Source organism: Dendrobium catenatum, unplaced genomic scaffold (genome assembly GCF_001605985.2).
Source record: "Dendrobium catenatum unplaced genomic scaffold, ASM160598v2 fragScaff_scaffold_1271, whole genome shotgun sequence".
NCBI lineage: Eukaryota > Viridiplantae > Streptophyta > Magnoliopsida > Asparagales > Orchidaceae > Dendrobium > Dendrobium catenatum.
In genome coordinates, this window is record NW_021319733.1 from 396684 (window position 1) to 410749 (window position 14066).

At 35.6% G+C, this 14066-nt stretch overlaps 2 protein-coding genes across 2 annotated transcripts in view; both read right to left on the reverse strand.

Annotated features, from left to right (window-relative positions):
- Positions 1-1523: 1523 nt before the first annotated feature.
- LOC110100886 (universal stress protein PHOS32) lies at positions 1524-5661 on the reverse strand. Its single transcript, XM_020828599.2, has 4 exons — positions 5349-5661; positions 4305-4414; positions 4107-4225; positions 1524-1801 (listed from the first exon to the last, which is right to left on the reverse strand). The coding sequence occupies exons 1-4, from the start codon at positions 5524-5526 to the stop codon at positions 1714-1716; spliced, it is 495 nt and encodes a 164-aa protein (XP_020684258.1). The 5' UTR covers positions 5527-5661; the 3' UTR covers positions 1524-1713.
- Positions 5662-7483: 1822 nt separating this feature from the next.
- Positions 7484-14066, reverse strand: part of LOC110100859 (importin beta-like SAD2 homolog) — a 47632-nt gene continuing 41049 nt past the window's right edge. The window contains exons 16-20 of the mRNA XM_020828563.2: positions 13706-13882; positions 12741-13434; positions 12383-12579; positions 12054-12186; positions 7484-7835 (exon numbers count right to left, since the gene is read on the reverse strand). Of these exons, the coding sequence (XP_020684222.2) occupies positions 7678-7835; positions 12054-12186; positions 12383-12579; positions 12741-13434; positions 13706-13882 (1359 nt within the window). The 3' untranslated portion in view covers positions 7484-7677. The remainder of the gene's footprint in view (positions 7836-12053; positions 12187-12382; positions 12580-12740; positions 13435-13705; positions 13883-14066) is intronic.

Here is a 14066-nt window from a genome sequence, read left to right on the forward strand (position 1 = left end):
AGGGTCTGATCTAAGCAACGATCATGATTATAGGACATAGGCTTAAATAGTAGGCAAAAACCTTAGGTTATAAATCCTTTTTAAAGTTATCAGTAGACTCATAGCTAAGAATATGAGCAGTTTATAAAATATTTTATTAAGTCTTTTAGTATGTTAAAATGTTTTTTGGAGAGCCTAAAGTAAGTGTTTAGAAAGATAATAAAATAAAAAAAAAAAAAACACATCATAACAAGGTAATAAAAAAATAATAAATATATAGATAGTCCTGAAAGAATAGTAATAGAGAAGATATAAGATGGAGGGAATAGAATGCATTAAATATCACAAAATCTCACCTTTTTAATATCCATCATAAGCTAAGACGGCTTAGCCTACCAACATATATACAAAATATAAGATAATAATTCTAATTATTATATTTAATACATTGTTAATGTATTAAACCCTTAATACTAACATATATAAGATAATAATTCTAAGACATACTTATCATGTTTTTCCTACGTAAGAGTTATGAATTTCATATGCTATTTTCTTATGATTTATAATTCTACTTACTATTTAGGATTTGTTTGGGACGGCTTTCTTATTGCTTCTTAAAGTAGTTTTTTAGTGTGAAAATTAAAATTTTTATACTAGAAAACAGCTTTAAGAAGCAGTAAGAAAGCCGTCCCAAACAAAGCCTTTGTGTTTAGCTCTGAGTATTTTTTTTCTTAATTACATTTACTAGTATTTTGTTATTATGGCTTATAATTATTGATATTTAGTTAGTGTTTTTTTTTTCATAAAAGTTTTGTAATGTTTAAGTTGGCTGGTGAGGTGCATTCATGCATGTTTCAAATCTATTATTTTGTTATTTTCTACACATATTTCAGTTTGCCTCAAATCTGCATATTTATTATAATATATTTACTATGATCTATGACTCTATGGGATAAAAATTCATTTAGCTAACTTTTTCATTGATTAAAGCAAATAACTTGCTTGTTTATTAGTGTATTGGTGATCTAATTATAATGTGTTTAATTGTGGTATAGATTTTATTTATGTTCAAAGATTAAGATTGTTAGTAACATCTCATGTGATATTTGCTTTTATTTTTATTTCATTCCCATGCCATTGTTGGAGAATTCTAAAATTCAATCAATATCAACTGGTGAACCAAAAGTAGTGGTTATACAAAATAGGGATAATAGTTCTCAAACTACCTCTTAGCCTATTGATCAATATGTTATTGAAACTAGCATTATTGACATATAGCCTAGGAAAAGCAGGAAGATAAAATCTGCTTTGTGGGGATACTTTATAGAAGTTAAATCCATTTGTAAGGGAATGAAGTTCTTTTTATGATGTATTTGATGTGGCAAAACAGCCACAGTAAGAAATATTCGACAAGATGCTTCATATATAAATCAAAATTATATTCTGCTTAGTTGTTGAAAATGCATAATAAATATCACCATGGATGATGAGCAGCCTTTGATTTGCTCAGCAGACAAAATAGTTCTAAAATCTTAGAGCAAAAATGTAGTGCTAAGTAACAGATTCATTATATACTCAATACAGAAACTGCAAACATAAAATAGCTCTCAGTTTTACAAAACATCTTTAGAACAATAGAAGCTCACATAGCCAATGTTTCTTAGCTTGCCAGGAAATAGTTTTCATAGAAGAAATATGAAGAGATGCATATAATGGAAATAGAATGGGACTCTAAGCTTCATGTTCAGCACTCTTCACAACTGTTACCGGGCAGGTGCCATTATTTACAACAAAGTTACTCACACTGCCCATGAAAACCCTGCAAAAGAATAACAAAAGATGTTCAGTATAGAATATTAAATCAGAAAACTATTTGAAGCCCCCAACTTAGGAGTTTCTTTTAACACTTTGAACCATTTTTTTGCAATTGCATCACAATAAAACAATCTGATAAGTCCTAGATGATTTTGTTACGTCGCCTATACTATAATAAATCCCATCCTGTGGATTTTTTGAATGGCAAAAAAATTATACATTTTCAAATTAAACAGCCACTTATTTACACTGCATTATTTTTTCCTCCAACCAAACACTAATATTTTCAAAACTCCTATAAAATGAATACTTAATATTCACTTCAAATTAAACAGCCACTTATTAACTAAGAGTATCTTAGAGGTACAAAAGATGACTTATAATTCTCAAGCGGAAACAATATTGTGATATTCAAGACAATGAATTATTTGTGTCAAATGTTGGGTTATGGAATTGGCCTCCTTTTCAAGATACATATCCACCATCAAGTGTTTGCCTGAAATTCAATAGTTTGAATGGTGCTCAGGCAATCTATGGCCCACCATTCGGTTCTTCAAGTGAGCACCTAGAATCAGAAAGTCTAGGGCACCTGAGGAATATCATTGAGTCCAGGGAGGACAACTCAATGAAAATTGGTGATGAAAAATCATATTGGCAATCTTTTCTCGTGTGACAATCTGATGGGAATGTTGAAGAAATAAGAGAATGTTGAAAAACCAAGTCCCCTTTATACAAAGAGCTTGGCCTTGATGTGATGAGAGAGTTAGGTTGCATTACAATTGAGTTGCTTTAAGCAAGTAAAGGAGGCTAGTAGAGTGAGATTCCTTGTAGCATAGAGGAAGGAGAGTGGCTTAGCCTTAGAGTGGAGGGGGGAGGGGGGGTTGATAGGCACTAGAAAGAAGTCAAAGAGAGAGCCAGCTTGCTTTCAAATCATTGTAATATTTATGAGTGTGATTTTTAGCACAGTAGCATCCTCTATTTATAAATAGAGCTTTTTGTCAACAAGGGATATAAAAAAGGGAAACTAATCAAAGGACAATAAAAAAATAATGGTAGATCTTTCATAAAAGATAAATATTTATAGAAAATTTCTTCTAGTGAAATATTTTTTGTAAATACACTAATTACTGAAATAATGTTATTTTAAACAAGATTTTATATGCGAATATAGCGATGTGCCGGATATCGATGATGATGGATTTTCTAAAATGGCGCACCTCCTAAGTAATATTTCTTCTATGGAGAATGTCCAACAAGAACAAATTAGAGGAGATGTGTTACAACTCTTCAAGGGACATCCATGCATCATTGGTAGGTTGAAGAGCATTCATTAGACCATGAAGCATTGTTAGCCAATTATGCTAGTTGTTATCTTATCAATAATAATCGATTCAACAAAAAATTATAGAAAGAGAAAAAGTCATGATAGGCACAACAACAATATTTTGGAGAGAAACTTTGCCTGCAGCAATAAATAGGAGAACAATGAAGAACAACTTTTCACCTCTTAAAACCCTAGTTATCTCTAAGAGTAGTAAATATGATAAAAAAAATAAGAGATTAATAGAAAAAAATAATAAATATTATATATTCATAACTTATCTCAACCAAGAGAAATAAACATAAATTTTATTCATGGATATATAAAATATGTTACCTATGATTATTGGGTTCATGAATTATGGTAAACAAACAATACAAGCTGCAAGGTATATTGGACAAAGTTTCATAATCATCTTATCCTACACAAATCATTTACCTGTAACCACCCGTAACTATCTTTCCCTAATATCTGCTCTTCTTTACTCTTCTCCACAATGCTTGACTTCTAAAAAGACCTTTTAGTTGAAATTTCGAGTAACACTCTAAGTGCTAATCCCAGTGTTAATATAATATAATGCGTCCGTCACAAGTCCTTATCATGTCTAAAAATTATCTAAGAAGTTTCATAATCTCTTCTTTTTTTTTTTTTAAGAAGTTAAAAATAATAAGAGTGGTCAAAACGTGTGTCTAATATGATGTCCTAAAGCATGCCAGTGCCTAGTTCGTCATACAACATAACAAATGACATCAAAACTATCTAAGATGAATCATAATTATTATTTAAGAAATTAATAAAAAAATACATGCAAAAAAACATGTCTAATATGATGTCCTACAATGCGTTTGTCGCACATCATAACAGATAACATGTTTTATGCTCTGTAAGTTGTTAAATTCAATAAAATTTGAGAATAAATCATGCGACCAAACATTTTCAGCACCGGGTGATAATTCACACAATATTAACAAGAGAAGCACACAATTACCTCTTTATTTTGCTGAGTCCTCTATTACCAATGATGAGACAGCTCAAAGGAATGTTATCAATGGCTTCGCATATCTTCTCACGGGCATCTCCCCAGTAAATCTTCATGACAACTATAGCCTACATGGCTGACAGTACAATCAAAATACTGATAACAAATACAAAAAAAGAAAGAAAAAAAAAGAGTAGTTCACATCACCTGCTTCTGCCTAGCAACTGTGTTGAGGATGTCCAGGGCCTCAGCATCAGTTTTAACCCCATATTTCTTCATAACGGTAGGATCTGATATCTCAGATAAAGGGATTAATGCTGCGAAAAAGATGAAAAGCATCAACAACAAGAAAATGTTTGAAGAAAAAGATAATATATCCCATCACTATTGAAGCAGAGGCAGCAACGCCATGTTAAAGAAAGTGAATGGCTCACGTCTTTCAAGCTGACGCCCTATGGAACTTTCTATCTAAATAAACCGCATGTTCTGTTTGATACTGATAAAATGCATACATATTTCATATCTCAAGTCTTCTAATCAGCAGAACTACAGTTAAACTAAAATTATGGACGAGAACATGCGTTGGTCCCATAAAATTAGTTGTGGGACTATTGTGAGAAAATATTAGTTTCCAAAGACTATTTTGGATATCATAGATATTTTACCTAATCTAAAAAAAAAAAAAAGTTGAATAACAGCTTTCTCATAACTATCAAATCTAACATATCTAATTGTGAAAAACTCATTTTAATCACATAAGTTTTAAAAAGCTACAAGAAAATTATAGACAAACAGAAGTTTGACAACCGTCTATAAAGAAAGCTAAAAATTAGACACCATGAATTAATCTCATATACGCCAAAAACAATGTCCAAAGTTCGAATTTTTAATTAAAAATGGATTTAAATTATCTCATTGCATGAAAATTTTATCTTCCCAATCCTAACTAATCCTGCTAGATAAACACAATCCTTCTCGAATTCGTTCGACCCGCAACCAGAAAAAGTTGTCAATGAACAAAAAGAAGATATCTAAACGAAGGTTTGTGTCCCTTGATAAAGTATTTTTTATTTAAAAAAAAAAAGCTAAAAATCCGACTTTTATCCCAACCATGGATCTAAAATTCGTTTTTCCGTTGTGCTACATTCAATTGCTTCCAGTAGCAGACCAAACAGAAGACAATAGCAAAAGAACGATTTGAGCAGACTAAAAGGGAATTAAAAAAAAGGGTAAAGTTTTAATTTTACAGACGGGAACCAGTAGCCACCCAGAGCTGCGTCTCGCCGCCTTCATAGGAGACCTCCTTTTGGACGTTGACGATGATGAGATGATCGCCGTCCTTCACCAAGTTCTCCGTCGCCCAGCGCAGCGCAGCCTTGCTGCACGGCGAGAAGTCCATCGCCACCCCTACCCTTCGATCTCCCGTCATCTCCTTCCCAGATCTGCGATCTCAGACGTCAAAGCACAGTAGAAGAGAAAGTCGAAGGCAGTTCTTCAAAGATGATTGCTGAGAAAAAAAGCCAGCCTTTTACAAAGAGTGATCAGGAATTTTAAAACAGAAAGAAAAAAAGAATGGAATTTGGACTAAAGCGGGGTGACGGAAAGAAAGCCGTGAAAAAAAAAAAAAAAGGGTTCTTTTCCCCGATAAAAACAAAATTAAAAAAAAAAAAAACCCGGAATTAAGGAATTGGAATTTTCACATGTTAAGTGCCATGTTGTTTATTTAATACACATCCTAATATATGTCAAAATTATAGTTATGTTATAATTTTTTAATACAGGATGTGACACATTATTAGCTAAATAACTTATATGTATTGGTCATTTACTCAGCGAGACAAGACAATAATATATGTTGTGTTCAAAATCAACATTGATTCGGCAACATAATTAAATATGTTATTTTTTGTATAGAATGACTAACAGGAAAATTAGCTGTGCTTTTTAAATCTAATATATACCAAATTTGGTGGAGTGAAACTTTTTAATCTAAATAACTCATGAGAGTTTAATTCATTCCATAATAATTCAGCCTCAAACAATGGAGAGATTATTGGGTTCGAACACCGGTCATAGTTTACCATTCGATACTTTACAACACAGAGTAATGTTGAACTCGTTATTATGAAGTATTGAGTTTGATATTCCACAGTACCGAGCAGTACTGAACTCAGTACTGAGTAGTACCGAACTCAATACCAAATAAAGGATGATGTGGCTCATTTTTATTAGGCTCCGTATGTTGTCCGATGTCCAAACCCAATAATTTCCCCCAACAACAGAGCCAGTAAAGGAAACTTTTATTATATCTGTACGCAGAGGAACGTTCGATTTTAGGCAAAAAAACGCCTGTACCGAGTTTTTTGAAAAAACTCGGTACACCTAGGTACTCGGTACAGGCGCTTTTTTTGCCTAAAACCGAACGTTCCTCTGCTTACGTTCACTGGATAAAATAAAAGTTCCAGTAAAGGGGCCGAGCCAAAGCTTGTCCATATAATTTTGTATGCAACATTCACAATTGATTTGGATTGAGCGAATACAGCAATGGAACCTTCAGAATTTCTACAAAAAGCAGCTGAAGTTTATTTTTTACTAGAAAATATGTGCATACCAGAGCATACTATGAGATAACATTAAATAATTAACACTTCCATTATCTTACAAAAATATTTTTCATTTTTGAAAAGATGTGGGGTGGGGGTATTTATAGTCATAACATATACCATCTAATACCTAAATCATTTAAAATTTAATATAATTTTATTTATATTTATAAATTTTAATATGATATAAATACCTATCAAATTTTAAATATTAAATATGATTGGTGCCTCTTTTAGTATGTATTGAAGCCCAAGCTTTTGATTATATTTTGCTTGGTTTTTCCATTTTCATGTAATGGCTGTTTTACAACCAGCTTTAGCTTCTCTTTCTTGAGCATTGCTCTTAACTTTTGGAGTTGGTTTTTTTTTTTTTTTTTTGGAGTTTTTTTTTTTTTTTTTGGGAAAAATTGGAGTTGGTTTTTTGCTCCCCATTTCCTTAAAGTCAACGGAAAAAACAAGCTTCAGAGATACATCACATCAATCAATCAACTGAAAAATTAAAAATAAAATGGTTTGAGATTAATAGGCAACCTAATTTGTCATCCATAACTCATAATAAATAAACAAAAGAATATTAAGTAGTGCAATTTGATCAAAAATGAACTAAATGTGGCCGCCTACAAAGAACGGTGAAATTATTCTGTGAAAATAGACAATATCCGGAGACAAATTAGAACGCATCACATCATCTATTTGCAATGTATCGCTATATATCGAGTGACATTGCGTATTCTAATTTGCCTACGAACGATCAGGTGTACGCACAAAATAAATGGCCGCCTATAAAGTGTAATTATTAAAAGATTTTCTGACAAGATCGTTAATTTGGGCATCAATACTAATTATTTTGATGATATACACAAATTTGTATGATACAAACACTGCCATATAAAACAGAGGTAAATAATTAAAAAGGTATCGCATGATTACTGCTAGTACAAGTGAAGAAGCAATGAAATGAAAAGAAAACAAATATTTTAGCAGGGAATCTGGAATAAATGTGTGTGCTTCGGGAAACTGCTCATTAATCCTTGTACAATACTTGATGGTAATGTTTGCCCTTTCATTAATTCTTGGCCATGACTCTCAATCAACCGAAGCACAGAACTCTCTAAATTGATTTCATTGAATACACCTGCATCACATGATCATTAAAAACCTCAATGTTTATCTATAGTAACATAACTAAAACAAAAAATAAAGCATTTCCAGTTAATCTGCCAATATGACTATTTGAAGTCCAACAACTGAAATCAGATAATAAGCACATATACTACCATGCATTGCAATATGCATTATTAACGTGGTAATGAATAATAATCTGCACATCAGGCTAACGACTCGGATAGTTCGATAAGAAATATCCGAGCTGCATCTCTCGTGAGGAACCAACAAGATGTTTATCAGATGGTTGAAAGTTTTCCTAGAATTCAATCCATTTCTTTGAGCGAGATTGAAGAAAAAGTTCTCAGAACTCTTCAGGTCAAAAGCAATGCAGAAAACTCAAATAATTTTGATATTGCCAAAGACAAAAATTATCATTGTAGACAATTCCTAAATGACGACAAATGCTCATCAGGAAAGTGATGGAACGGGTGAACAATTTTAAATAAGGATTTTGATTAATCCTTTAAGTGCGGCAGACTGTTGTTCTTCGGATTGTTTGACTTCACAATATTCAACAAGAAACTATTTCAATATATCTTCTTTGATCAACTTTTCAACGTTTTATGTAGTCTACACAAGTAAGAGAGCTATCTTGGAGGATGAGCAAGAACAAAGAGAGAGAGAGAGAGAGAGAGAGAGAGAGAGAGAGAAAGAGAGAGAAAGAAGAGAGTGAGACCAATGAGTGAGAGAGGGATTGCCTCGAGCAAGAGAGGTTGAAGAGATTGGTGGCTTGGATGTCATTGGCTTACGAACGATGCAAGTGCATGGCTGTGTTTAATCATTTAAAATCTACATTTGATTAGGTATGAGCCGCATTTGACTCCATTTGAGAATCCCAAAATCTCAACTTTCACGGAATTCAGGAAATTTAATATCATTGTATTCTACTCATTAAATAGAGCAACTCAATATATAGAACTAGTTGTCAAATTATGAAGGATTGGAAGTTAGGGAATTAAATCACAATTGTATTTTTCCTAAGCTAACAAACTATATTCACTGTTTAAAAATACAGAATACTATAGCAAGGGCAATTACCACGGCATGCAGTGCATAGGAGCGTGGGTACTTAGGTAATTGCACTAGTTACTGCATTTAAATTATTACAGCACTGGTTAGCGCTTTAAAACAATAGAACCTTGTCAACCGAAGCCTTCATTTTTCCTTGCTGGGAGCTGGCGAAAGTTCACGTGCGGCTTTGGGTCATGCACGGGAGTCACGTAGGAGGGGACACGGAGGGAGGCGAAGTGGTCAGCTCAGACTGACGTGCGTATAGGGAAGACGGGAGAAAGGATCCGCTTGTGAAAGGAGGCAGGAGGTGCCATTCGGTCGAGACAAGGAGTCAGGGCAGAGAACATGAGGTGCCATTCAAAGTTCGCGAACAGGAGCTAATAGGCACGTGCAAGGTCAATCTTGGTAAACGAGCGAGAACTCTACACTGAAAACTGATTGTAAGCATGATGCTTTGCAAATTGAGTGCAAAATGCCTAAATCATAATTGAAATCACTCGATCGGGTGCTGCCTGTTTAGCAAAACGGATTGTGACAATGCATCTGAAACAACAAAATTGACTAAAAAATAAATTCATAATTGTAATTATAAATATTATAATTATAATTACACACATAATCCTCTCTTCCCTACTTATGCTCACGTTTCATAGAGGAGAGAGCAACTGAGCGCGAGAGTCGGTACTCAAGATAGGGTCGAACGACTGGATCAGGCTTGAGGAGGCAAAGCGGTCGGGATCCACCCGCGTGACTTCGGATTGGAGTCGATCATAGCGGGTTGAGTGCGGCAGGCGGAGGTCGCGAGTGGCTCTGGTCCGGCTCATGCTCGGGAGTCGCGTAGGAGGGGACACAGAGGGAGGCGAAGTGGTCAGCTCAGACTGACGTGCGTATAAGGAATACGGGAGAAAGGATCCGCCTGTGGAAGGAGGCAGGAGGTACCATTCGGTCGAGACAAGGAGTTGGGGTAGAGAACAGGAGGTGTCATTCAGAGTTGGGTTTGTGAACAGGAGCAAATAGGTGTGTGCAAGGTCGATCTTGGTATTGCAGGAATCGTCGAAGATTCACGAGAGCTGGGAAACATTCGAGAACTCTGCACTGGAAACTGATTGTAAGTGAGTGTCTACCTGTTTGTTCATTTTCTTCATTGTTTTATACAAATCAGATCAAGGGTTAATGACGTGTCGACGTGCAACTCCTTTTTTTTTTCTTTTTTAGTTTAATTTAAATTTCAACAAATTACCTCCCAACGAATTCGGTGTGTATTTTCGGACAATGAATTAGTTGCAAATTGCTGAATATTTTATTTTTGTTATCTTTTTTTTTAGGTCATGACGTTTGATTGGATCAAGCCTCGCTCGATGCCTGATACGGACCTTCATAAGATCATATTTGGGAGGAAATAGACAACTATGATTCTTCCCTTTCTGCTTATGTTCGTGAGCATATATCGCGGCATCAGGAGATGCTGGTGGATGGAGATATATACGCCAAGCTATTCATTCATTATCCTCGAATGTATGCTTATGATTAAGAGATTCATGTAGGGCATGATCCCGCATATTGGGTGATCACCCTCAAAGAGGGAGAGAGGGTGTGAGTGTTGTGAGTTTTGGAGTGAGAGGGAGAGTATGAGGGGTTATTACGTGAGGGGGGGATATTTTAGGAATCTATTTATTTAGATTTTTTTTTTTAATCTCTCTTTCTCTCACTCTCTTATTTTTATTTTTTAAAAATATATATGATATGAAAAATTTTATAATTGTGCCTCGACATCACAGTAAAATCATCGTCGTCGTTCGTGTGATCTTAACTGTTTTCCGTTGCTTTGGAGACCATTTCGACAACTTGGTGTTGACCTGTAAGTAGTGAACAGGACCCAATATACAAACATGACCAAGTCCACCTCAGCCACGATCAAACCGACACAACTGCTCATCCCACGTTTCCGCAACTGCTCCCCACGACCTCCTCTCACAGCACAAAACACCCACCTCTATTCGCTCATTCACGCTCTCAGAATCGCGCATAGGAACAGAGCAACGAAAGAGAGAAGGAAGATTTTCGGAAGACTCGCCTCAGACGAACGAAGGCCTAGCCGCACGCGACTTCCGATCGGCCTCTTTCATTACTGCCCTAGTCGACTGCCGCCAACCTTCACTGCTTGTTCCGGCCTCTAGCTTCCGTCGACTCACCATACCCGCCGACCACCAAGCCCTCTGACCTCGACCACACCGGCTTTTGTTCTTCTCCACCAACTCCGACCAAATCAACCGGTCAACGCCAGCCCGACGTCGAAGTCGCCGGCAGACCCCAAGCCCCACGACCTCCTGCTCCGGCCGACTCCAACCGCCGCGATTGCTCCCGTGTCCGTGCCCTAGCCGCCCGATCGGGCTTCTTCCCGATCCCTCTCCTTCCTCTGTTATATATTATATAAGATATATATTATATATAAGATATATATTATGTTATATAAGATATAATATTATATATTATATATAAGATATATACTATAGGGGCTTGCGCCTATAGGAAATCAGAACTCAGATCAAAAAGTCCTCACAAAATGAGGGCAAAATCTCTGGGTAGTGTCTTATTTAAAACCCAATCTGCCTTCTGAAAATTCCCCTGGAACCTAATCTTGTTAAAACTCTCTATCGTTATTGTCACACAAACATTTAAAAAAAAAAAAAATAGACGGATGGCGTGGAGAGACAGGGATCATACAAAATGGAATTTTTCAGAGCCCGCACTTGGGTTTTCGGTCAACGAGCGTAGGGTGAGTTACGCACGGCGTCGCGCTCTTTTGCTTTTGAAATTCACTGTACGCGGTCGACCCGACCCCGAAACTAATATTGAGGTCAACAACAACTCCCAAAGCTAATCTACAACATCAATCATTTGTTAGCAAACAAGTAGAGTGGACAAGATTCAAAGAAGGAAAATAAAATCAATCAAATACCTCAATCTAGAGGAAACTATGTTTGCAAAATGCCCCCAAATTTCAAAGCCGATTATTATGGAGCCCAAATTCTTACAAAAATATGAAAAAAAAAAAAAAAGGTTGCAAGCAAAAACTTCATATAAGGTGGGCTGTATAGCTCAAAATTTTGAAAAAACAGAAATAGCAATTGCTTTAAAGAAGATATAGGAATGTCCTTGCACTGATCTAACTTACCCAACTCAAGCTCTTGATCATCATCATCTATATCTACTTCTTCAACCATCTCATTCTCCAAGTCAGCGGCTGCTTTTGCATACCGTTCCAAAAATTCATCTTCAGTTTCTTCAAGCTGTTCATCCTCAGAATCCTGAAAAATTAAATAAATCACATTGTATGACATCATTTCCGCATTCTACCTGGGCTGCAGGTTGTGGGAAAAGGCATGTCGACTATAAAAAAGGACCATGACATTGTAAATAAAAAACCACCAACGGTTACTTGAATGTGAGATCAGAATAAACAAAAAAAAAAGTAGCAGAATTTCTCATTACGGACTGATTTACCTCGTCAGAATCGTCGTCCTCATCATCATTATCATCACTATCCTCTTCATCAGAATCTTCAGTCTCTTCATTGCCCTCCTGAAGTTCTTTCAAACGAGTAAATGCATCCAGCAATGCCATAAAGCTGACCCTTAAGACTTCACCTCTATCTAACAATGATATAAGCAGTCGCTCAACCACCCTCGTTAATGTTACCACTAAAAGATATTTCAAGGAATTAATACTGAACCAACCAAAAAAAGAAAAGAAACTTGATGCAGTAACAAAAGAACATTTATGCTTGATATCAGTGAACCAGTGAATAAGAGAAATGTTGCTCTAGAGGCATAAGACAGTGAATGGAGCCAACTAATTTTACCAGATAATACCAACTCAGATTCAGTTGAAAGACCAGGTGTAAAAGAACTTGTTGAGATATGGGCCAGAGCACTTGCCCAAATTATGAAACCCTTATCAGCTTCTTTATCAAGAACTTGTTCAATATCCTCAGGATAAAAAATATAGCATGAAGATATAACCAACAAAAGAGGCTTCCACAGTCCAATAGGCTTCTCATGTATGTCCCTGAAACGAGAGAATGCTGTTCTTGAGAAGGTTGTTGCCATCGCATGCTTTATAGCATCAGCATCAGACGAGGAGCTTGGCACATGTAGCAATGCATGTATGCACAGACAAGCCCGCCAAACAGCTGCTGGATATGTTTTAATAGCATCACTCACAAAAATGCAAATGCCTTCAAAAATTGAAAGCATTGAGCCAGGAGAAGAATTTCCTAATGGTAATCTTCTGGTGAAAAGTATTTGAAGATCACATTTTCTTTGCAAATTAACAGCTTCCTGAATAGAATTGAAAATTGATTGGTCCTCCATCTCTTCCCATAAATCCCACTCAGCAATTAGGGTAGACCACACTGCTAACAAATCAATAATCTTTAAGCTATCCACTTCATCCCTTTTGGTAATGAACCTCATGATAAAGCCAAGCAACGTAGAGGCATCATCAATGCATGATGATGATGGTAATGCTCCAGAAACAGCAAATTTATGATCATCCTATGTGGAGGAAGATGAATAAAAAAATCATTTGCCGTGCCTTGGTTAATCTTTCTTAATACATAAATTTTCTCAGGGAATTGATATTATCAAGAATAATAATTAGGAAACCAGCTAACATCAGAACTTCAAATAAATACCCGCTTACAGAAAGCATTATAATAAGTGCCAGATAAGATAATGACAAGCCAATGCAGTTGTTTTCAATATAGTGGGGTTATCAATGATGCTTGATTCATAATAAATCATAGTAACTCAAAGAAAACCATACCACATTCTCAAAAACAGGCATAAGCCAAGCCTTCTGTAATAAATTCGAGAATAAGCTAGCAATGGAGGCCCAACCAGATCTCCATTCCCCGTTTTCTAGATGTTGGATATTATCTGGTAGAGAACTTTCCCAAATATGTGCTACTTCAGCTAATGCAGCAAACCCACGTTCAAGCACCTAAATAAACAAAGCAAATTTATTTATGATAACGAAATCCCAGTTTCTAAGTGATAACTGAAAACAATCGGAATTAAATCAACATTAGAAGAGAAATTAAAATATGTTCTTATCCATTCAATGGTATGCTGACAATCATAGTTCCTAATTTAAGATCCCATTTGAAGTACAATAGAAGTCGCAG

Coding starts and splice junctions, on each gene's coding strand:
- LOC110100886 (XM_020828599.2), bottom strand. CDS start 5,526: ATGACGGGAGATCGAAGGGTAGGGGTGGCGATGGACTTCTCGCCGTGC. Junction 4,226..4,304: donor CAGTTGCTAGGCAGAAGCAG/GTGATGTGAACT, acceptor TCAGCCATGTAG/GCTATAGTTGTCATGAAGAT. Junction 1,802..4,106: donor GGACTCAGCAAAATAAAGAG/GTAATTGTGTGC, acceptor ATTCTTTTGCAG/GGTTTTCATGGGCAGTGTGA.